The 24,150-nt window shown below is 30.8% G+C and overlaps 5 protein-coding genes across 13 annotated transcripts in view; 3 read left to right on the top strand and 2 right to left on the bottom strand.

Moving 5' to 3' along the window:
- The window catches only part of Kst (spectrin beta chain, non-erythrocytic 5 kst), a 63,279-nt gene extending 53,260 nt beyond the window's left edge, over positions 1 to 10,019 (top strand). For 3 of the 4 annotated variants that reach the window (XM_083093716.1, XM_083093714.1, XM_083093713.1), the window contains 14 exons: positions 59 to 402; positions 521 to 805; positions 1,288 to 3,021; positions 3,320 to 3,688; positions 3,828 to 4,910; positions 5,013 to 5,239; positions 5,341 to 5,441; positions 5,560 to 5,790; positions 5,870 to 6,147; positions 6,268 to 6,751; positions 6,982 to 7,128; positions 7,229 to 7,303; positions 7,780 to 7,811; positions 8,125 to 10,019. In XM_083093716.1, the coding sequence (XP_082949842.1) occupies positions 59 to 402; positions 521 to 805; positions 1,288 to 3,021; positions 3,320 to 3,688; positions 3,828 to 4,910; positions 5,013 to 5,239; positions 5,341 to 5,441; positions 5,560 to 5,790; positions 5,870 to 6,147; positions 6,268 to 6,751; positions 6,982 to 7,128; positions 7,229 to 7,303; positions 7,780 to 7,811; positions 8,125 to 8,367 (5,633 nt within the window). In that variant the 3' untranslated portion in view covers positions 8,368 to 10,019. The remainder of the gene's footprint in view (positions 1 to 58; positions 403 to 520; positions 806 to 1,287; positions 3,022 to 3,319; positions 3,689 to 3,827; positions 4,911 to 5,012; positions 5,240 to 5,340; positions 5,442 to 5,559; positions 5,791 to 5,869; positions 6,148 to 6,267; positions 6,752 to 6,981; positions 7,129 to 7,228; positions 7,304 to 7,779; positions 7,812 to 8,124) is intronic. The other variant, XM_083093715.1, reaches the window with a different exon arrangement.
- Positions 10,020 to 10,523: 504 nt separating this feature from the next.
- Thoc7 (THO complex subunit 7) lies at positions 10,524 to 11,869 on the top strand. The gene is made up of 3 exons (XM_083095635.1): positions 10,524 to 10,707; positions 11,019 to 11,443; positions 11,540 to 11,869. The coding sequence occupies exons 1-3, from the start codon at positions 10,698 to 10,700 to the stop codon at positions 11,714 to 11,716; spliced, it is 612 nt and encodes a 203-aa protein (XP_082951761.1). The 5' UTR covers positions 10,524 to 10,697; the 3' UTR covers positions 11,717 to 11,869.
- On the bottom strand, positions 11,583 to 13,326 carry LOC145969469 (putative RNA/DNA demethylase ALKBH6). Its single transcript, XM_083095634.1, has 5 exons — positions 12,951 to 13,326; positions 12,677 to 12,853; positions 12,425 to 12,532; positions 12,186 to 12,284; positions 11,583 to 12,114 (listed from the first exon to the last, which is right to left on the bottom strand). The coding sequence occupies exons 1-5, from the start codon at positions 12,996 to 12,998 to the stop codon at positions 11,857 to 11,859; spliced, it is 690 nt and encodes a 229-aa protein (XP_082951760.1). The 5' UTR covers positions 12,999 to 13,326; the 3' UTR covers positions 11,583 to 11,856.
- On the top strand, positions 13,158 to 19,663 carry LOC145969466 (lisH domain-containing protein ARMC9). 6 transcript variants are annotated; one of them, XM_083095625.1, is made up of 18 exons: positions 13,158 to 13,423; positions 13,872 to 14,033; positions 14,134 to 14,260; positions 14,358 to 14,431; positions 14,611 to 14,841; positions 14,955 to 15,184; positions 15,265 to 15,637; positions 15,719 to 15,892; positions 15,967 to 16,215; positions 16,369 to 16,680; positions 16,787 to 16,917; positions 17,191 to 17,275; positions 17,335 to 17,576; positions 17,753 to 17,855; positions 17,945 to 18,375; positions 18,537 to 18,598; positions 19,090 to 19,120; positions 19,400 to 19,660. In XM_083095625.1, exons 2-18 carry the CDS (start codon positions 13,932 to 13,934, stop codon positions 19,518 to 19,520), a joined length of 3,078 nt encoding a protein of 1,025 aa, XP_082951751.1. In that variant the 5' UTR covers positions 13,158 to 13,423; positions 13,872 to 13,931; the 3' UTR covers positions 19,521 to 19,660. The 6 variants fall into 6 exon arrangements, with proteins under 6 accessions (XP_082951751.1, XP_082951750.1, XP_082951749.1 ...); XM_083095624.1 differs by lacking the exon at positions 13,158 to 13,423 and adding an exon at positions 13,440 to 13,755 and having other exon boundaries at positions 17,756 to 17,855; positions 19,400 to 19,663; XM_083095623.1 differs by lacking the exon at positions 13,158 to 13,423 and adding an exon at positions 13,441 to 13,755 and having other exon boundaries at positions 19,400 to 19,662.
- Positions 19,664 to 20,083: 420 nt separating this feature from the next.
- On the bottom strand, positions 20,084 to 22,172 carry LOC145968587 (uncharacterized). Its single transcript, XM_083094160.1, has 3 exons — positions 22,083 to 22,172; positions 21,581 to 21,635; positions 20,084 to 21,403 (listed from the first exon to the last, which is right to left on the bottom strand). Exons 1-3 carry the CDS (start codon positions 22,089 to 22,091, stop codon positions 20,226 to 20,228), a joined length of 1,242 nt encoding a protein of 413 aa, XP_082950286.1. The 5' UTR covers positions 22,092 to 22,172; the 3' UTR covers positions 20,084 to 20,225.
- Between the last annotated feature and the right edge of the window lie 1,978 nt (positions 22,173 to 24,150).

Below are 24,150 nucleotides of genomic sequence, written 5' to 3'. Positions count from 1 at the left end.
AATTATGTAATTTCCTCGCTTGCATATCGGATTGATAATAAATTTATTTATAAAATAGCAAAAGGAGAAACCTTATTAACGCGAAAGCATCCGGCCAGCACGGAAATTCATCAACAATTGGAACATCTACATACATCCTGGCGAAAATTGCTATTGGAATCTGGAAATCGAGGCAGAGGTTTGGAGGAGGCTCAAGATATCTTGGAATTTAATAATCAAGTGGAGAAAATCGAGGCTTGGATCAGAGACAAGGAAATGATGGTCCAAGCTGGCGATACCGGAAAGGATTACGAGCATTGCTTGAGCTTACAAAGGAAACTCGATGATGTGGATAGCGATATGCGAGTGGACGATTCCAGAATAAAAACAATTAATGCTTTGGCGGATAAGCTTATAAAACAGGTAGAAATCAAATCTTTTATAGAAAAAAAATAAAAGAAATTTTTTCATATATTAACTGAAATGTAAATTTTATTATTGAAAAATATTTTAGTCACTATTTTGCTATTTTGAATAACAGGGTCGTGATAATGAATCAAAGGCAATTCAGCAGCGGCGTGATAACTTTAACAATAAGTGGAAAGGTTTGCAAGGTGCGTTAAGCATGTATCGTGAAACATTAGCGGGTGCATTAGAGATCCATCTATTTAATCGGGATATAGATGATACAAACCAAAGAGTTATTGAGAAATCAATGGCCATGAATACAAGCGACACAGGAAAAGATTTACCCGCTGTCGAGCAGTTACAAAGAAAACAAGAGGCTATGGAGCGAGACATGACAGCAATAGAAGGGAAATTAAAAGTAAGTGAGGAATGTGTTAATTTCTCATAAATTATTTTACTTTGCAATTAATTATTAATTTTATAATTTGAAATTAATAAGTTTATTTATTATCATATAATTAATAATTAATAATTTTATATAGAATAATTTGATGGAACAATAATAATTATTAAATTTACTAATTTTTAGATTAAAATTAATAAATTTATGTACAATAATTAATATACATAATAGTAACAATTGAAATTTTTTTTTTATTTCTCTAAATCTTAATCTCTCTCTTTATTTATGTGAGAAAGTATTACAATATTTATTTAAAAAATTTTACTCATGTATGTGAATATATTGTAGTTTGTATGCACATCGAAGTATGATTAATTATAATAATTCTAAATACATTTATTAAATAGAATTTAAAAGCACAAGTAATATTTTACATTTTAATTTTATTGTATTAATTTTATTTAATTTTATTTAATTTTATTGTATGTATTTTTTAGGAGCATAAGGCAGAAGCACAGAAATTATCGCATAAATATCCGGACAAGGCACCCGAAATAAATGGAATATTATCCGAGCTCCAGTCTAATTGGGATGATTTGCAACGTCTAACTCGACATCGACGCGATGCTTTAAATCAAGCTTATACATTGCACAAGTTTCAAGCTGATTTACACGAATTAGATATTTGGGTGACCGATACTATAAAACGCATGGATGAATCCGAACCACCAACTACCATATCTGAAGCTGAGGCTGTACTAGAACTACATCAAGAAAGGAAAGCGGAAATTGACGGCCGACAAGATACATTTAAAGGTCTGAAGGAACATGGTCAGAAGCTCCTGTCGATTGACGAAGAAATTAAGGATAATCTTGAGCATTTGGAAGAACTTAGACAGACATTGGGAAATGCTTGGGATAATCGTAGGCAAAAATTAACGCAAGCGCATCAGTTGCAACTGTTCAAGGAGCAAGCCGATCAAGCTGATAGTTGGCTGGCGACGAAGGAAGCGTTCCTGAACAACGACGATCTTGGCGAATCTTTATCGGGCGTGGAGACACTGCTGCGTAAGCATGAGGAGTTCGAGAAAATGCTGATGTCTCAATTGGGACGTATCGACGAACTCGAAAAGTTTGCTAATGACATCTTGTCGCGTGAACACGCAGATTCGGGTATAATAAAACAGCGAATCGCTTCCGTTTGCGCCAGAAGAGACAAATTAAAAAATAGCGCGACGGCCAGAAGGAAGAAACTTTTAGAGAGCCATCACTTGCACCAATTTCTCAGGAACATATACGAGGTGGAAGGTTGGCTGCATCAGAAGCAACAAGTAGCGAGTGATGAAAATTATAGAGATTCCTCAAATCTGCAGAGCAAGATACAGAAACATATCGCATTCGAGAGTGAATTGATGGCAAACAAGGCGAGAGTCGCGTCTGTAGTCAACGAGGGTGAAGCGCTTATCGAAGAAAACCATTACGCCTCGAAGGAAATACAGGAACGTTTGGACGAGCTGGAAGCAGAATGGCGTCTTCTGCAAGAGACCAGTGAATTAAAGAAGAACCGACTGAACGACGCATATCAGGCCTTGCTGTTTGGCCGTAGTTTAGACGAATTCGAGACGTGGATGGACGAAGTAGAGACTCAGTTGCAGTCGGAGGATCACGGAAAGGATCTCTCGAGCGTGGCGAATTTGCTGAAGAGACATACCAATCTGGAGAACGACGTACTTGGTCACAACGAGGCATGCGAGTCCATCAAGGAGACTGCCGCTAGCTTCCAGAAATCAAATCATTTCATGTGCGACGAAATTCAAGAGCGAGCATTAGTTACGATAAATAGATATCATAGTCTTCAGGAACCAATGCAGATACGCAGAGATAATTTAGAAGACGCGAAGTTGTTGCACCAGTTCGCGAGAGACGTTGAGGATGAGTTGCACTGGCTGTCAGAGAAAGAACCATTAGCTGCAAGTAACGATCTCGGAAGCTCTCTTACTACAGTGAAGCGATTGCAAAAGAAACATCAAGCTTTAGAAGGAGAATTATTATCCAGGGAACCTGTGGTAGCTTCTTTGGTTAGCAGAGCGACTATGATGATTCGAAGCGGACACTTCGCGGGAGACAAGATTGAACAATTAATTACAAAACTGCAAGAGGAGTTGTCGCATCTCCGAGACCTGGCGAGTGTCAGAAAATTAAGATTACTCGATGCTGTGGAATCGCAAACGGTAAATTATTAAATATGTATATCTTTACTAATCTAATAATATCATATATAGTGTTATTAAATTAATAATAATAATAATAATAATATTAATAATATTAATATTATATAATAATATGAATAATATTATATTATATATAATATTATATATAAAATTAATATTAATAATAATATCATAAATTATAATATAAAAAAATAATGCGTAAATAATTTTAATAATTTTAAAAATTTAACTGATAATAGAGAGAGAAGTGTGTAATTTTTATTTACGACGAAATTAAAAAATTACATATTATGTACAGTTTTATGCTGAAGCGGCGGAAGCTGAGCAGTGGATTAGAGAAAAACATCCGCAATTAACATCAACTGACTACGGCAAGGACGAAGACTCCGTGCAGTCTCTACTAAAGAAATTAGAGGGTATCGAGCGCGATTTATCCGGTTTCGAGAGCACAATCGATAACCTAGAGAAGCTATCATGCGGTCTAATCGAGCGAAACCACTTTGATAGTAAAAATATCGCCCAAAAGCAGTATAACATCGAGGTGAAATTTAAAGAATTGCAGAAATTGAAAGAATATCGATTACAAAGATTATCGGAAAGCGAAAAGTTTTACAAATTTATCAGACAAGCTGATGAAGTAATCGAATGGATTGGAGATCAAACAACGGTAAACTGAAAAATAATTAGTTAATAATTATATAATTATATAATTACATACATTCATCTATATGTATATATTTTTTTAATTATTATAATTAATGTTAAAGCATAATTATTAAACGTTACATAATATTAAACATGCTCAGGTTGCTGCATCGGAGGACTATGGTCGCGACGTGGAACATGTGGAACTGCTGATTCAGATATTCGACAATTTCTTAGCCGGCTTGACGACAAGCGAAGGTCGTGTATCGGCTGTACTTGACGAGGGACAAAGACTGATAGAGCAGGATAATCCCGAGAAAAATAAAATATCTCTTAAAATCGAAGAAACGAAGCAACAATGGGAAGATTTGAAGGAATTGGCGCACGCTCGACAAGACGCGTTGGCGGGCGCCAAGCAAGTTCACATGTTCGATAGGACGGCCGACGAGACTATCTCCTGGATACAGGAAAAAGAAGTGGCTCTCAGCTCGGATGGCTACGGCCATGATCTGGAGACTATTCAAGCACTGGTAAGAAAGCATCAAGGATTCGAGACTGATCTAGCAGCTGTGAAGGAGCAAGTAGAGTGCCTGACGGAAGAGGCGTCCAGGTTAATCGAGCTGTTTCCAGACGCCCGTGTACATATCGATGTAAAGCATCAAGAAGCGGAAGCGGCATGGAGCGAATTATTGGAGAAAGCAGCACAGAGACGAAGTAAACTCGCTCAAGCAGAACAACTACAGGCCTATCTAGGCGAGTACAGGGATCTGATATCCTGGATAAACGAGATGGTAGCCAAGGTGACGGCGCCGGAATTGGCGCGTGACGTTCCTGGCGCCGAGGCGTTGATTTCCAGGCACAATGAGTACAAATCGGAGATCGATGCTCGCGAAGAAGCCTTCGAGAAGTTTTACCGAATCGGGCAAAAGTTGATCGAACAGGGCCATTTCCTAGGGAAAGAGATTGAAGAGAAGATATCAGTGTTGCAGCAACGCCAACAGATCTTGAAAGACACATGGCAGCAGCGGAAATTAATTTACGAACAGAATTTGGATACACAGCTGTTCAAGAGGGACGCTGAAACTTTGGAGAATTGGATAGTCAACAGAGAGCCAATGTTGTATGACGAAAAATTGGGAGAGAGTATTTCGCAAGTGGAAGAGTTGATTAGGAAACACGAAGATTTCGAGAAGACCATAGAGGCGCAGGAAGAGAGATTCAGCACGCTTAAGCGAATAACTATGGTAAGTTTGCTATATAAAATAGATAAAAGAAAGGAGATTGTTTTAGCAGTTATTATTAATGGCTTGTGTAATATGCGTCTGTTTAATGTTATGGATGTACAGCTAGAAAAAGCCTTCCGAAAACAACAAGAAGTAGAAATGGCCGCGCGTCAAGCGGAGAAAGAGCGTGTGGAACGCGAGCGAATTGAAGAACGGAAACGTAAAGAGGTGCAAAGGATAACCGAAGAACGAAAACGCGAAGAAGAACGTAGGCGATTATTAGACAATTCTCATCGCGCGCAACACGATGAAGTTAATGGCTCTGTCGATGAACACGAATCTGTGAATATGTAAGTAAAAATTGAAATTTAATTCAAAACTAAATGTGTTGAAATATCTGAAGTAATACTTTAAAAAATGTTTTACAAATACTACTGCTTATATCTATTAGATTATCTCCGCTGAAGGGTGCTACTTCCGAAACAGCAGAACCTGCCACATCTCAGAAATCTCATGGTATATCACACGTATTTGGCGAAAAATTAAGACGAGGTATGTACCATTTTCATATGAAAAAAAATTGATAATAATTTAGATTCTTTTTCTTATTTTAATAAAAGGACTATATAATTTATTAATTGCGATTTTTTTTTTATTCAAATTTTTTCAGCAACTTCAGATATTAAGAGAGCCGAAAGCATGAAAGTAGATACGAAGAAGCCGAAACGGACTCCTAGCTTCACGACTAGACGAAGAACACAAAGCTTTAGAAAATTACAACGAATGGAGAACATGGACGCCTTGCGACCGGTTGAAATTCAAGGTTTTCTCGAACGAAAGCACGAGCTTCAAAGCGCCGGCAAAAAAGCAGCCGTTCGATCGTGGAAGCAGTATTACACTGGTACTTAATCATTTGTAAAATTAGATGGACGTAAAGCTTTCACATTCGCAAATATATTTTTATTTCTGAACCATTGCAGTATTATGCGGGCAACTGCTGTGTTTCTTCAAGGACGTGGAAGATTTTTCATTGAGCAAAGCGGCTACTGCTCCGATAACTATTTTCAATGCCCTATGCGAGAAAGCAGACGATTACACGAAGAAGAAGAACGTATTTCGATTGAAGTGTACGGATGGCTCGGAATTTTTGTTTTTAGCACCGAGTCAACAGGAGATGGAAGATTGGGTCAACAAAATTTCATTCCATGCGAAACTGCCGCCAAGTCTGCAACTCTTAAGCTACGACGAGTCTCAAAAGGTTTGCGATAAATAAACTAATTTATCTTTTTTTATTATCTCAATTTTTTAAGTTTTTTTTATTATCTTATGAAACTGTAAAATGATCTATATATTCTCTATCTTTGAATTTCAAATATAGCAAGAAGGTTTGGACCGACTGCAGAACTCGGGAGTGGATCAAGTAGATGATAATGTGTCAACCGGAAGTAGCCGCGTTTCCACACCGGAGATGGAACGCAAGAACTCTGTGATTAGGCGTGAGCCAACGTCGCCGAATCAACATTCACCAAGCACTGTGCAAGTAGAGTTCCTGCAGACGCATCGGCAGAATCAGCAGCGACGCAACGATGCGCAGAATGTCGATGCGTTCCTCGCATCGCAGAGATCCGAGATACCGCAAACTCAAACAGAGTTTCTGCAAATGCACAGGCAACAGCAGCTGCTCGCGCAACAGCAGCAGCAATTGATGCAACAGGAGCAACTAGCGGCTCAATGGGATCAGTATCAACACAATTCCGCAATGCTGGAAACCGATAAACCACCCATACCACCCCGAGGCGCTCCTCCACCTATTCCCATGAGAACACCGAGTTCAGAAAATATGATACAATATAGGCGTAATGGTACGCACATGGATTTAATTAAATATCTCGAAATTCATATATATAGCGAGTATATATATTCTTAATTTTTAGCTATAATTAAAATCGATTTTTTTTTTTAAGATAAAATTTATTAAAATTTTTTTTGTGCACATACCATTTTTTTAATCTTTAATAATCGCTTTACATTGCATTGTTATTTATCTTATCTTGTAATCTTTATGTATAAATAAAAAAATGTCTCCATATAGATGTGGAACACCATTTGCAACAAGGAAGGCCTAACGTCTACCAACGCAGTGCAACGTTAAATCATAATGGATCTAGCCAGTACTCATCGAACGAGCCACCGATATGGCACAGACAAAGTAGCGTGGATCTTCCTCAACAACATCAAGGTACATTATTATGTGTGTAGTATAATTTAAAAACTCAAGAGGTTTAGGAAGATTTTACTCGATATTCGTGGACACGTGAACATTCATCATCATTTTGTAGAATTAGCACCTCCATTGCCATTGAGTGCCCCTCCGCCGACTAGAATGACTCAGTGGAACATTCCTCAGCATCTTGGTCAGTCATTATAAAACACATTCGGTGATGTGCAGAAAAATCGATAACGTGAAAAAGTCGCATGCAATCATTCTATATTGACACTTTTTCATCACTCATCCGCATTTTAAGATTTTTTTATCTACCAAAATGCTTGGCCAGGAATGTAAAATGCTAAAGCAATGTGAAAATTATCAATTACATATTTATATACATATATGTTTAACCAGAACACATAGATACTCGTATTTTTTAAAATATTAACAGATTTTTGCTATTTATAACCACTTTGAAGATTATAATTTAATATTGCATTCTGCGCTGATATCTGCACTTTGATTTTTAACTTTAAAATTCACATAATCAGCAATAACAATTGTAAATAGCTATTTAGTGTACAATAACAATATAGCTGAATTATGCAAGTGTTGCATCAATATGTGATGTCAATTTAATCAAATAAAAATTTTTTTAATTGTATCTTTCTTTTGTTACAGCCTATGGGAATGTACCAGTAAATTTAAGACAAGTAAGCGTTTTTATAAAACATTAATTAAATTAAATATTTTATTTACGAATTTAATAAACGATTTAAAGCAATTTATATTTATTTTATAAAATGAAAGCTCATAATTACTAATTATAAAATTTCTTAAATTTCTTCCAAAATACATGTTTTATAGAAAAATATTTTAAAAAAGAGTTATTATATTGTATTTAAATTAGATTATATAAGATCTGCACATAAAAAAATAAGCGATTATAACAATTTCAATACTTCATGATAACTTTAACGCTGTCTTGTTTATAAGCTCGAGTATAATAGATTCATATTTTTTTAGGGTACACAACAACAAAATAATACTTTCACCGGTAGACCGACATCGTTGCCGCCTTACGTTGCTCCTCCAGCGGCTCCGCAATCATCTCCTCCGAACATCACAGTGGTGGATGGCAGAAGAACGTCAGAGAGCGGATCAGAAAGCGAGCAAAGTTCAGGCGGCAATCGCAAAGATCGCGATTACAAGCGAAGTTCTGTATTAAGCAATTTATTCGGAAGACGCAAGAAACCTTCTCAATCGTAACACTAATTTCAAAAATTCTTCGAAACACGTTTATAACTGTGTTTTTGTAGTCGTTGCATATGAATCTTACTTAAATGTGATGCAAAAAATGCGATCTTCCTCGTGCAAAACGAACGATGAAGTTTTTTGAGAATATCATTAAGATTTTTAATTTCATGGCATATTTTTGTTAAGCAGTACATCGATAGTAACTTATTTCTTGCAAATTTTATAGCAATTTTATTTGTATATTTATCACGATGATTTTAATTCGATATGCTTCAATTCCGAATTTGAATCTATGTACAACAAATTTTCCATTATTTACAATCCAAATCATAATCGATGATTAATTAAAAGATAAAGTCTTAATTATGAATTTACAATTTGAAGAAAATTAGAAGTTAAAATTTAGATTTTTCATAAAATCTATATTCTTCGAAAATATAAAGTTACTTATATTATTCAAATCCTTAGATAATATTGCGAATTATTCGGGAATGTTTGATTCTCGATGTTGTTGAATAATTTTTTCTGTGTATATAAAAATAATGTTTATTAAAATAATCATAAAAATTAAAATTGCGTTAATCAATTGTCATAATCCTAAGAATTAGTTGGCACATACTGACAACTATTAATTTTGAAATAATTTTATTATATATATAATTAATTATTATTAATAGCATATATAAGAAATTATTTCAAATATTATAAGAAAAAATTATTTTTCAAATTATTTCTATGTTAAAATTAATATAACGATATATAAAAAAATATATCGTTATTCTATTTATTTATATATATTAACACATATATGTATATTAATAAAGCATAAAGAGAGTTCACATGTATGTGCAAGTAACATCTTTAAAGATTATGACAGCTGAAAATTTTCAGTTATATTGAAAAGAACAAATATATAATGATTCAATAAAATATCGTATAAACATATTAATTTTATTATGATTTTTTATATTTAACTTTAGTTTCGGGTCTGTTAATGATGAATTTACCGCAATTTTGAATTATTCTTATAATAGTAACATAAGAAATTAAACTGAAATTAAATTGAATATTATTAAACTGAAGGCCTTTGAGACACAATCACAACAAACAATGATATTTTATAATATTAAAAATTGCAATCCTATGAAAATAGATGGTCACAGATTACCGAGTTTATTTGAGATGTACCTGACTTTAAGAACAAAATGTAAGGTGACTTCTATTTTTGGAAAGAGAAAAAGAGGAAGCTTATCTCTTCCCCTTTTTTAAGTTAAAAGATACCAGCAAAGACGTTAAAATGCCAGAAGAGCGTAATGTTTAAGTTGTAGATGTCATAATATATATTGCAAATATTATATATATTTGTAGACCCATATGTGGGACCAATGATCTTAATGTATTAAATGCCAGAGATATGTCGACGTATTTTTTGATGAGGAAGATGAAATATTATATTCTCGAGCGTTATACCATTTTTACGATAATGGTGATGTTATGAAATGTAAAGTGTATTTAATACAATATAAAAATTGTATACTATGCAGGCATAGGCCTGCAGGTAGTTATAGAGAAAAAGAAGGTCAAAATATAATATCATATGAATAAAATAAAACCCGCATATTTATTTATAAAATCCGAAATAAAAATCTGAACTAAGAAATAAATCAATCTCTCTCTTTTATTTACTTTAGATGTATTTAAGAAAGCAATTAATACATTTTTCAATTATTCTCAATCATACATTAAATTTAATATTTTTTAAATAACAAGAATCGTTTTTGAAAATTTAACAGTTTTGAAAATTGTATCAATTTAGATTAATGTACTGCATCATAATTGAATTGAAATATACAGTTATTAATTTTATTTAAAAAGAGGAGGAAAGTACTATTTCTCTCTTGCTTCTCTTTCTTTTTCTATTGTAAAGAGAAATATCTTTAATATAAATATTAATTTCAACAATATAAGTGTGTACAAAAAATTTATCATCATATTTATAAAAATCTTTTAATTCTTAAATCTTTTATTCATAATTTTCATTTGCAATAATCCCGACATTTCGTAATGTATATATGTATATATAATTTTATATATATACATATTTTTGTTTTTTTTTCGTAACTATATCCTTCATTACCATCTGTGCTTTAGAGCTTAAGATTTCTCATTCTAGTGGCAATACTTGCCGACATGGCGTATCTCATCTTGAAACTCAATGTATATATCTATGTAAACATCGCATCAGAATCGTATATCGTAGTATCAAATCCTCAAATCCTCAATCAATCGTCAATCAACGTCAATGGTCAATGTTGTTGACTTGGTTATAAATACATCACGAGATGTCTGATGGTAAATAGCATATTTTCAATAATACTCTATGATTATAATATTCATTATTTAAAAAAATAATGAATAACAATTTGAGCAATAAATGCAATTATAAGATTTTAAATGTGCATATGTATATACACAAATATTTTTTATTTTTAATATAAATAATCTATAATAATAATAATAAAAAAAATATAAATAATTTTTAATATAAAAAATAATAAAATTAATATAAATAATATAAAGGCTTAGATGGCTCTTGATAGTTAAAAAATATGTATTGTATAAGAGTAATATATATAATCTACATTATGAATTTGAATTTATAGAAGAAGTAATTCGCCGGAGATTGCTTATAGACGGCGATGGGACAGGAGATGACCGTAGAATCAATATGCTGTTAAAATCATTCATAAAGTGGATTAATAGTTCTGATGTGGATAATACATTACATGAAAGAATGTTATCGCAATTGGCGCAATGTGAATTTGCACAGAAAAAATCCAGATTAGTCTCAAATATGAGTCGAGAAGAGTTAGACAGCTATGAAAAGCTGTCCAAAGAAATCGAAATACAAATAGAAGAAGCCAAAGAAGACATAGAAAAAACTAAGATAGAATTGCAAGAAGCCAAACGTGTGAGAAAGAATAGAATAGAATACGATGTATTAGCAAAAGTCATCAATGAACAGCCAGATCGGTTGGAAACAGACATCAAGCTTGGCACATTACAGCAAGAGTTAGCCACTTTAAAGGTTTGATAGCATGTTTTTATACATATATAATATAATCAATCTTTTTTAAATAAATTTAAAAATTGATTTTATTTTTGAGTAATGTTTTACTTGCAGGACAAATCAGAGCAGTTGGAGCACAAGTTAGAAATGCGTCGTAAACAATTTCATGTTTTAATATCATCGATACATTCTTTACAAGGAATGTTAGATAAGTGTGATGAAGAAATAATTGATATGAGCCTTGAGAATGATACAGAAGATACAAATGTGCAAATGCAGGACAGTCCATAAACTAAATTTGTTCTAGAAATAATTTAAAATAAGTGATAAAATAGAAAAGAAAAACAATATTTGATAAAATTCTATTTTTATTTCCAATATTATTTAACTGTATTTTCTTCAAATTTCGACAATGTATCAAAATACATGTATCAAAAAATCTTTAATTTTAGTTTGCTAGTTTTTGGTACATGTCTAATAGTTAAAGACAGTCTAGTATCACGTTTTATTATTTCTCCTTCCATAAACTTTCTTATACACATATGTAGATTTTTTATTGAAGATTCTGATATACTATCTGTATCTCTTTCTGCTATAGAGTGCAAGTAATTGTGATATAAATCCTTTTGTAGAACTAATAGACTTCTGCGTTCTAGTAATAAGCTGAATTCTACCTTAGGCTGTTGTTGCTACAAAAAAAAAATGATGTGATTACATATAAATATGTATTGTATCAGCCTTGGTATATTGTAGTATCTACCTCTGTTGTATCGAGCCGTTTATAAAAGTCAAGAAGTGTATGGGAACCACAACTTATAGTAGTTACGACAGGATAAAAAAGCGGGCCATCTGAATGTGCCTGGAGGAAACATGTCACTCTCATAATATCATGTATATACTTTCACATTTTCTATTGACTGATATAAATAAATATAATCTATGTAGTAGAAGAAATCTATGTGAAGAAAATTAATTGTGTCTTTTGCTTATCTAACATACCATTATTCCTTGCCCTGATAAATACTCATTAATTAAAACATGATTAGGTAACACTCCATTTTCAAAAGCGTTCAAAGCTGCCACTTTATCAATATATTTCTGAAGCCACTAAAATATATATACCAGTGTTAATATTTGATTAATATAATCATTTAATCTAGTACTTATTATAAATGTTGCTGTCACAAATATAAAAAACCTGCAGTTCTTCCATTTTTAAAACGACAGATATTTTACATTCTTACTACCTACACTAGGAATTTCTTCCGCTATCATTCCCTTAGGATGTGGTATTCCACCCCAATTTTGCAATCTACGATGACTCAATTGTGTCCATTTTGGTTGTGGTACACTATTTATGTATTTTATAACTTGTCTCTCTTCTTCCTCGGTAATAAAATTTGGTATGTAACACGCAGTATCTGGTATCTATGATTTACACAATATATATAAAATCACAAATTCTCTTTTAATTAAAATATAAGTTCTGAATAAAGACTATATCAGTTAGCTAATAAGAATAAACCTGTGAAACTACTGCATTGGACAATAAAGAACATTGTTCCTCAGTCATTTTCAAAATCTTCCTTAATAATATTGAATGAATTAACGCCGTGCTAATCCTAATAACAATTTAAGAAATCAATAAGTCGATGAACGATAATGTAAACAACTGTGAACTATAAACAGCTGAGGGACCGCGTGCATAATACGTGCGCGTGCGTATACGAGAAAATTAATAAACTGACAGCTAGCAGAAACTTCCTCAGTCGTACGCAGTCGTAAACGTCAAACGTTTGTTTTCTTCCGCGGGTCACATGGCAATGGCAAATTATCAATTCTGTTATACGGTTATCGGAACATCGTAATAAATATTGCTTATAGCAATATATATTGGAAAGATTACATTTAATAAGTGTGAATTTTAAAAATTAGAACTTTAATGCGCGATACTACAAGATATCAGCTAGAATACACGTTTGCCATTCTTCAGGCACTGTATGTTAATCAATAGTGTATTTACATAAAATCGATTAATGACCTAAACTAACACATTTCGCGATATGAGTTTCTACGAGAAAAATATCTGTTAAATCTGTGTTAATATAAATTGAATAATAAGTGGAGTAAAAATCAAATATAGCCAAATATAATAAATTGTTTCAATGACACTTTGAAAAATATACAGAAGTTATTTATAATTAATTAATATTTCACATAACTTTCTCTATAATAATTATACTTTTAAACTGAATAAGAAATATGTACTAATTGTGAGTTGTTTATATGAGAACTAAATGGCTGATAAAAACATCAAAGTAATCCATCAGGTATAATTAATAGTACATTAATTAAACGCGACAGCTCTAATATTACATTTAAAGTGACCAATATATATATCTTTTTCAAGCAAACTTCATATTTAAAAAAATTGCGTTTTTTATAGTTTCTTCTAGATCATAATTTTGAGAGCACTGCTGAAGCTTTAATTCAAGAAGTTTCAAAAATGGGCTTCCAAAATTCAACATACAAATTAGAAGCTACTGCAGATCCGTATGCTCAATTAATATTATGTTTCAATATCGGAGATTATTCGACCTTTTTCCAGGTAAAAAGTTTTGTACAGGATTAAAGATTAAATGTCTGCAATTAAATTTATATAAGAGATTGAATCGATATAAATAGATATGAGATTTTATTCTTTTCAGTTATGGGAGGATTTGTTTTCTAACAACACTAAACAGTGTGAAGAATACAAAAAATTAACATTTTATTTACATGTGCATTTTGCTATATTACCTAAACGTAAATTAGGCACTGATCAATATAAAAAACGTGAGAAATATAAATATATTGTTAATAATTATGCATAATATATATATTTAATCTATATACTTTTTATATAACATTTTCAATTTTTGTTATAAACTAGAATTGACATCAGAAATAGATACATCAAAATTGTCTTCAGTAAAAGGAGATTCTGTTATGGAAAGATACAAGGAGGTGACTTATATTTTTTTGAATTATCTCTAAAAATTATATTTTTATGTATATATTTACTATTCTTGAATATTCTCGCGTTATATTACATTTAAAATAAAATGTTAATGCTTAATGTAATAATGTACTATGTGAAATATTTTAAAAGTAATTAGCCTAAGGATGTTATTAATAATAAACAGAACAGTGCAACTGAAATCGAAAAAAATATAAATAACAGCATGAAACAATTACAAGATTACTTGAAAGGAGAGGGCAAGGAATTAGAAAATGACAAAGAATTACAATCGTTTTATGCGCTACCATTTATAGAAGACATTCATGCAGACACTTTTTTCTCCAAAATATTAGAACAACATTGGTTGGATGAGCTATCAAGAAATCTAGATTTATTTATTACAAATCACAAACAAGTGAGTAAATTCGTTGTAATAACTCGAATTCTTTATATCGTGTGTTTATGTGCGATAAAAAAAGAAACGAAGAAAAGTATAAATTATAATTATAATTATTACGAAATTTGCAGAATTTGGCTGACTTGAACAATATAAATCTTAATAGAGTGCAATCGCGAGATTTAGTACATATTATGCCAGTAACAAAAATGGGTGTTGCAGAATCAAATACTGCAAATAAGACTACAAGGAATAATATGTCAATTGTGCCAAACGATAGAAATATACCCATATTTTTAGAAAATCATGATGATGAGGAGCAGTACAGTTTATCTCATAAAAGTCGTAATCTAAAATCAAAGTAAGAAAATCTTCTTTGTATACTCTTTTAGTAAAGAAACTTGTAGAAAACAATTCGTGTATGTGTGTTATTATTTGCAGAGATACACAAACATATATTACTGGAGACCAAATTATAATCAATGATTCGCGAGAAAATTTATTGAATCCGGGAGAAAGTGTTAATAGTTTGCTGAAGATGCACAAACTAGAGAAAAAATTGATTCAATGCAATCAAGAATTGGCATTGACCAAGACTCATTTATGCAGTATTCATACAAGTTACGAGAAATTAAAAGTGAGATTTCATAAATTACACGCGGACTATCATAAGCTAATAAACGTCGCCGGGGAATTAACGGTGGCATTAGAAAACTCGGTGAAAGGGCAGACTGTCGATATACAAAGAACGCTTGAAATTTGCATGAAGATATTTCCAGATTTATTTAATCAAAATATAAGAGAAACTTCTTATGTAAGTATAAAAAAATCACAACGTGTCTTTCATAAACTTTGTATTTTTAATTTTGCTAATATTTTCGACAAATTTTTACAGCCATCCTTGTTGCAATTCGGTCATACTAACATAAAAGCAATGTCCCAGCCTAAATTTGATCATATCGCAGCGCTACCAGTATCTCCAAAATTATTGGACTACAAAAAAATCAAGTTACATCTGCTTAACGGCGATGTGAAGACAAAATTATTGCTGTTGCAAGCATTGCGTTGGGTATTAAAATTATTTATAAATATATAAAGTGAGATGTATATTAATTATTTTAAATAATATATTTATGTTTTTAGAAAATAACACTCGCGCAGCTGAACGAACAGGATGAAGTCCTGCACGAATATATAAGCCACGATTTGTTAGGACTTCATGGACAAATTGCTAGCGACAGCGGCAAGCCAGTTCTACCATGTTTGCTGACTGCAGGAGAAGCTTATGCCAGGCATCTTTTACAACAGTTCACCGCAAGATTACTAAACACATTGGCTTCCTTCAGATGCGGAAGAGATTACTTATCGGTCGGATCTACTATTGTAAACGTAGTATGTTAAATTAATCATCTGCATGTGTGTATGTTTTTATAATTATTCGTAATATTTTGAAATCAAACAAAAATATTTTATTTGAATTTAAAGGTAAATGTAAATTTATGTGTGACCACACGTTAAGATAAATTACGATCTTCGATATTTCAGATCTTTGCTTGTCTCGATAGAAATTACGCTGATGGAATTGACATTTTGGCGTGTGATATGATGATAGCGATGTTACAGAAATTATCTTTACGTAGACAACAACGGATATACATGATAGAAAATGGCTTGTTAGAATGGTTAATCAATCATTTACACGATAAATGTCGCATCATAAGTTTATACAGGCTTGAATACGCTACCGCACTTTTAATGAATCTATCATTGCATCGATTAGCGCAAGCTAGAGCATCTAAGATATCTTCTTTACTCGTTTCTACACTACTCATCCTTCTCTCAATAGATCATTCATCTGTGAGTGAAATTGCATGCACATATTTTAGAAAATATAATATTTAGAAGAAAATCTTAGAAATTAATGGAAGAAATATTTATATAAAGTTTTCATATTATTTACTAGTCTCTACCATATATTAATGGAGCGCTAAACAATTTTTTAAACAATCCTGTGATAAATGAGGAAGCAAGGAAAATGAAAGGTTCGAATATATCGGATTATCTTGGAAGCAATCAGAAAACTACAAAAATAAAGTACACATATTCGGATAAAATATGAAATTTCTAAAAATATAAATACTCTAAATATATAAAAACAAATATTAAAATTTTCACTATATAAAAAATAAAAACTTAATCACATTAAAGTGCAATTCACGCATTTATAATCGACTAATGTCTTCTTATAAATTCTAAATCTCTACTTTGAATAGTGATTTAGAAAGTTCATATTTGTAAATATTAGATTAGAAGATAGCAATTCTCTTTTATTAAAAAAATTAAATGATGATAATTTCGATACAACAGAAAGCATCTAGAACATATACTGAAAATACAAAGGCATGAAAATGTTAATACACCACAGACTGAAGAAACTGGAGATGATGATAATGTAAGTACAGTGCAAATTTACCAAATGAATATTATCTGAGCATCAGAATATGTTTATAGGAAGAGTTGGATGTGTTGGAAAATGAATTAGACGAAAATGATCCGCTGCAAAATTATGTCGGTGAATTGAATGGAGAAACGCTGCTTGCAATGTGTTATAGCGTTTCTTCGAAGATTCCTCAAGATACTATAACCACGGATACAACTCTACAAAAGATATCTACGTTGAATCCTATCAATTTTTACGACAATCAACACAATAATCATCTTTGTAATAAACGCCCGTCCTATCCTACGTTAAGGTGTTTATACATACAAGTTGTACATTCCAAAATTATCTCTTTTTACATAGAAAAATAATCAAATTAATATTGATATTATTAGTAAATTTTTTTCTTAATGACACACATATGTTACATAAATGTCATACATACAGCTGAAGATTAATTCGATTATTAATAATAGTAAATTGAAATAGTAGGTACAATTTGAGGATGAAAAATAAAATATCGAAAGAAAATTGTATTAAAGAAACAGCTCTTACTAAACAAATATCGAATTTATCTGATTTCTCTTTGAAGGTATAATATCCGAAGTAAATTCGTAAGGAATTTTTATCGACTAAATCTCTTTCTATATAATATATATAAATATCTATAATTCCTTCAAGGAACAGCAAATTATCACAAATGGCACGAATAAAGAATCACTCTCTGCAGATAAAATTGAAAATATTGCAAAAAGATTCGTCAGTACCGAATCTTCTTCAATTATAAAATACGAAAATCGACTATGTAAAGAACAAAATAAAAATTTAAATGTATTAAAAAATATAGTTTGGCCATCAAGCATGATTAAAAACAGAAATCAAAATCAATACGAATTTGATTACGATAACATCAAAACAAATAATGTTCAAATAGATCAATTAAAATTACGCAGATCGCAAAATAGGATTGATATAGAAAAATTCCATGATGGAAAATGGAAAACAGAGTGGGAAAAATTACCTTTAAAAACTATAAAATTTTGTAACCCAAATTACTCTCAAAAAACAATTTCAAATCATACCATTTATTTATATGAAAATCGAACTTCCAAGTGCGTTATTAATTAATTTAATTTAACTGAATCCAAACGTGATTTAATAAATATAAAGTCTTGTGTATATATATATATATATATATATATATATATATATATATATATATATATATATTAATCTAACTTATAGCTTATAATTAATAACTATCGTTTTACAGGGATAGTAGTGAGACTGCAATAACATCTTCTGTGACTCTTGGTCGTGAGAATGGTCAAACAGGTATGTATTTCACATTTCTAACTTTGTTTAAATATTCTGAGCAAGAGACTTTCCAATTATTTTTTCATCTACTAACTAAAAATACACTAACTTAAAAATGACGAACATGGCACATTAAGAGAGTAAATCACAAATGCCATTCAGTGAAAGCTTTATGACTTTCCCTACATGTTTAGAACATCTTGGAAAAATTAGAGCACGTAAACGAAAGCGGTGGAAACTTAGATAAATATTAATCAGTTAGATAATATACGATAATCAAAGTACCATTAATAGTTATTTAAAAAATATCATATTTCAAATAGCAATTTAAGTTATCTTGACTCATATATCATCACTCTACGTTGACTCATATTCACATAATTTAATAGAAATTAATGGATGCAAATTATTTCTATTGAAATTAATTAAAAGGAATAAAAAATTAATTTCTTATTATTGTTACTATTATTACATTTTAAGTAAAATGTTTATAAATTTGATTTTTACAGAAATAGAGAAATTCAGCAGTATAGCTTCGCTGTGAGTAATTTTATATATTCACATTGCACTTCTCACAATTTTCGAATATTTATTTGTATTGTTGAAGCACGTTTTATATTATTTAATACACGTCTTTTGTATTATTTAATTATTATACACATATACTTTACGACAATTTATGTATGTTTATAATGAATTATATTTTAAATAAATTATATACTTATTACACTTGTTTCAATAAAATACTTTTGCTGAATTGTCTAGATTATATATATGTATAGCTCTTATAAATCGATCTAGTAATAGTATTGTTTGTAGGAATAGTAATAATTATGATAACAATATAGTTAAGGATAATTCATGGAAAAATGATCCAGAACTTGTTAAAGAAGAAGAAGCATTTTTGGCCAAGCCTAAATTATCAAGGACACCTCCATAAATATTATATTAAAAATTCCAGGATAAATTTGATTAGAAAATGTTTTTCTTCATATATATATAACAATCATAGAATAGTAACTGAAATTTTTATTATAAAATAATAATTTTACAATTTTCCACAGTGTGTTTATCATAGATTATGTACAAATAATTTACGCGCAATAAAATTTAATAATATTTAAAAAATAAATATAAATAAATCTAAGATATGTGCATGTATTCTATTGAAAAAAAGATTTTAATTTTTTAATAATGTTAAATGAATATTAGCTGCTATTATATGGAACAATTCTTGTATCTTTATCTATATATATAATAACAATTTATTTTATACCTGAACCAATAATGTTGATTCTGTTGAAAGAAATATTTTTTAAAGAAGATTTTTTTAATAAATGTAAACATAAGAATATTTCCCTCTATACATTATATTATTATTGTGTGCAATAAAAATGTTTAAAAAAATTATAATTGTATAACATTTTTATACATGATTGTGTGATAGGGGAAAAATAATAGAAACAGCCACACTTCAATATTTACAAAAAATTGAACGGCATTTTTATTTTGAATAACGCATCAAAATGCAAAAATTCCTATTAAAATATACTTATAAAATAAATATGCATCTATATACACAAATCTCAAACACATCATCGTGTGTATATATGTTATACTTTTTAAATATTACCTTATAAAAATATTAAGCAGGAATAGCTCTTTTCACAAGCATTGGACCACTGATTCTATATCGTCTTGACACAGTGGGATTGTCATTATAATTACTACTACTACTACCACTATATGCATCAAAATTCGAAGCGGAATAACCGTTCATGAAAGTACCGCTCTTACTTCTGTAACTACCGTTGCTACTCGCGTATCCCGATTCATCGGAGTAAATGCGACCTGTGTAATTCGGTCTGCCGTCTTTAATTATAATAATTTTTCTACTATCTTTACCGTAAGGAGCATAATAACCATTGCGTTCTCTCGAGTAAGTTACGCCGCTATTCGGAGCGTAGCGAGACAAATACTTGTAACTATATTTATTCGGTTTTCCTATGGAGTAAATACCAGAAGTATGTGTCTTCGAGAAATGACCACTCGGCCTAGAACCCGATATATACGGTGAAACATCGTGATTATGGCTCACGTGTCCCACGTTTCCCCGCGTGAAACGCGTCTCGGATGGTATCGAATAGATATCATTGTACTTATTGCTGTCTTTTAGATTGTACAGAACGTCTTTCTGCTTTCCAAACGAGTATTCGCTAGTCAGACCGCCTGGCAAATAAGGGGGATAAACGTGATCATTTTCAGAATAACTCGAGGAGCTAGACGAACCGAGATACCCTTGTACATCGCTGTTAACGGAATCTCCGGAATAATTTTCTATAGCTGGCCTGGAATATTCAGAATAAGCAGGCACTCTTTTACTACTAGTGCTGCTAGCCGCGAATTGGCTAAAGTCGGAATCCTTGTAAATTGGAGCACTTGAATACGCGTTAAAAGTTGATTCCGCATTGTTGTTAGAATTAGAATCTAATCCACTGAACAGTGTATTAGTTGCTGCACGAGTAGGCGAAGTGTAAGAATCGCTATCGGAATTCCCATAAGTATTGGAGTATCCTGCGTATTCATCTCTGGGAATATTTGCGACATATCCGTTGTAATTTTTTCCAATGTCGCCTCCTATATTGCCCTGATTACCGACATTGATTAATGATTGACCGCTGACATGGTCGGATAATTTGTGACTTCCATCTCCAGTACCGTAATAGTTTCCATCGTTTTGATAGCTATTCTTAGATCGTAAATACGCATTATTAGCGGTGTTACTGTAATCATACCCATTGCTATCTCCGGTAAAAGAATAGCCTACAATAAAATAATGTTTCGATTAAAGTGCGATTTATCTATTTTAAATCGTAAATTTCAATAATATTAATATTTTGCTTCCAAAATATCTTATGATAATAATTAATTTTAATAATATATATAAAATTTTATGAGAACATACATATACAAAAAAAACGAAACTTTACTAATACGTACTATTAAGAGGTGGCTCCGCATTTACAACTATCGTACAACAAATTATCACTGCTCTCTAAAAAAATAATTATCTCTCATCAGAAATTAGAAAATATATATAATTCTTCCACTATAAAATTGTATATTAAAATTGTATATTTGTACACATTTATAATTTTTATAAATTATTCTGACTACTGTTAAATAAGAATTTTAGAAATAATATAATTTACATATTTTTTCCGTCAAAATTAATTAATAAAACAAAATTTCATTCAAAAAAACTTTTCTCGAAGAATAACATGTGTAATAATAATGTATTACGTTATTTTTCAAAAATTGAATATATTATAGTATATCTCTTTTTTTATACATCATGTGCGACATGATAAATATACTGAATTATTTTTTTTTGAAATTATTAAGTATTTAATAATATTAAATTAAATATTTTGCTTTTGTAAGCTTTTTATTATTTTATTTTTAATATTTGTACATTATATACTGATATATATTTACTTACTAATAACATCCTGACTGTCGCCACGTCTTAACAATAACTAATGTCAACTGGATAAAAACTATGGATCTCTGTTGTCTACTAAAATGGAACTACACATGTATTAGCTGGTAAAAGCGCTGTTTTCTGTTTTATATCCCCAGCAACCCACTCCCTCGCTTTACGAAAAGGTAAAAGCGATCTCGGTGCGCACATACTGATGTGACATTGGTCGGGACCCAACCATACAGAATAGAGAGAAACGAGCAAACCTGCTTTAGCTCTTCACTTTTACAGGGAAAGCAATGGGTCACCTCTCCATGCAACTACATAGAGAACTATACATGTGACACGATGTGACCTACCTATCTAACATACGAAAGGGGTTCTAAGAAGAGCGCTGTCCGCCTTAATCTTATTGCAATAATCAGCCGCGTATATTACAGTATTTTTTAACATTACAATGATTGCGCGACATAGTATCTGCGAGTAATACCTATGAAAACAGATATCTCTTTGGACATGTTCGCCATAAAAATGTACGTATGATTTGCGTATATTATTATTAATCTGCAATATCCATTTGCATTAACAAGATTCTCAGCAAGTATTCTAGCAAAGTTTTTTTTTAACTCATATCATAAAATATAATACTATAATTAACGATAAAATATAAACTTTTTTTATACACATAAAGAAATGATATGATTAAAATTATAAATGCTTCAATTTTAACAATTTCTTATTATGTCATACATGTATAAATAATTTTATGACATTAAAAGCTTAATAAGATAATAAGATTTATAGCATTTGCTAAAAATTATTGAGATATATGAATCTTATATTATAAATTACTGTAAACAATTCAAAGAATTCAATTTCAATTATATAATATATTGCAATGTATAATTATATAAGCACTTAACATGTAAGATATTAAATATTAGATTATGATACTTATACATCATTTACTTACTACATAATTTACCATTATCGGATTAGATCAATTTTTCGCTGATATTTCAATACGCGCTTTTACAGAAACTTTGAGTCAAAATTGAAATTCCTGACAGGAGTCGAAGGATATTTTAGACGTATTTTACATACATATGTATAAACCGAGTATCTTGCCTGAATAATAATGTTTCTACGTAAAAAAGAAAGTTCTTTGTTATTCCCTTAAATATAGCAAATCTAATGTGAGAGAATTTTTACTTCTCTTAGTTTGCACTCTTTTATAGAAAGCGTTGAAACCTCAGCTCATTAAATTCAATCTTTCTTTTAGATATTATTTGCAATGAATTTAATATTAAACGCCCGTACCTAAAATTTTTATTATCGATTCGAGACTCTATTACAAGATATTACAAGATTATTAGTCATATCAGAAATAAATGATTTTAAAAAGAAAAAATTTAATAATGTAAATATTATTTAATAATGTAAATATTATTTCTGATAAACATAATATTAAATAATAAATTACAAAGGAGAAAAAGCTCGTGAAAAATCGGTCAGAATAATGCAATTGCCCGATATAACCGACGTTTCAAGTTCATGCATTAACTTTGAGAGTTTGTAAATGAAGCAGAAAAAATTACAGTCCATTTGATCGCGGAAATCGGAGTAGTTCTTCACGTATGCATCTACGGTGTTTATAGTTTTCCCGTTGTCCTTTTTAATGCTTTCTACTTTCTGTGCACGCGCATGCATTCACCCATATTCATTCAACCGCGTACTGTGATCCTAAGTTAATCAGATGTATTTCACTTGGATGGCAATGACCCAGCTGATGCACCTAAATGTCAATGTTTCTATTGATTTGCGTACATGCGATATTTAGTGTTAGCACGCAAATAATATTTGATGAATTTTTTTCAATGAAATGCTTGTACATTACTTCTTGCGTGCTTAATATGTATCATTATTAATTAAGTTTGTAAAATAACAGAAAAATATACGCGCAACATTAACAAGAAGAATTTGCTTTAGGTGATTTGTCATTAAGCTATTATTATTACTATTATTAGGTGCATATACGTGCATTAAGTTTCTTGATCCTAGAGATAAGAATTGTGCGTGCACGTGT

Source organism: Camponotus vicinus, unplaced genomic scaffold (assembly GCF_025532165.1).
Source record: "Camponotus vicinus isolate PSW18456_S1 unplaced genomic scaffold, iyCamVici1.0 SCAF_3, whole genome shotgun sequence".
Lineage (NCBI taxonomy): Eukaryota > Metazoa > Arthropoda > Insecta > Hymenoptera > Formicidae > Camponotus > Camponotus vicinus.
This window is presented reverse-complemented; position numbering and strand designations above follow the sequence as displayed.

Coding starts and splice junctions, on each gene's coding strand:
- LOC145969466 (XM_083095623.1), top strand. CDS start 13,723: ATGGCTGATAAAAACATCAAAGTAATCCATCAG. Junction 14,261..14,357: donor CACTGATCAATATAAAAAAC/GTGAGAAATATA, acceptor GTTATAAACTAG/AATTGACATCAGAAATAGAT. Junction 15,893..15,966: donor TGTTGCAAGCATTGCGTTGG/GTATTAAAATTA, acceptor TTATGTTTTTAG/AAAATAACACTCGCGCAGCT.
- Thoc7 (XM_083095635.1), top strand. Junction 11,444..11,539: donor AAGAGTTAGCCACTTTAAAG/GTTTGATAGCAT, acceptor TTTTACTTGCAG/GACAAATCAGAGCAGTTGGA.
- LOC145968587 (XM_083094160.1), bottom strand. Junction 21,404..21,580: donor TGCGGAGCCACCTCTTAATA/GTACGTATTAGT, acceptor ATTTTATTGTAG/GCTATTCTTTTACCGGAGAT.
- LOC145969469 (XM_083095634.1), bottom strand. CDS start 12,998: ATGACTGAGGAACAATGTTCTTTATTGTCCAATGCAGTAGTTTCACAG. Junction 12,854..12,950: donor CCAATGCAGTAGTTTCACAG/GTTTATTCTTAT, acceptor TGTAAATCATAG/ATACCAGATACTGCGTGTTA. Junction 12,285..12,424: donor TATCAGGGCAAGGAATAATG/GTATGTTAGATA, acceptor TGTTTCCTCCAG/GCACATTCAGATGGCCCGCT.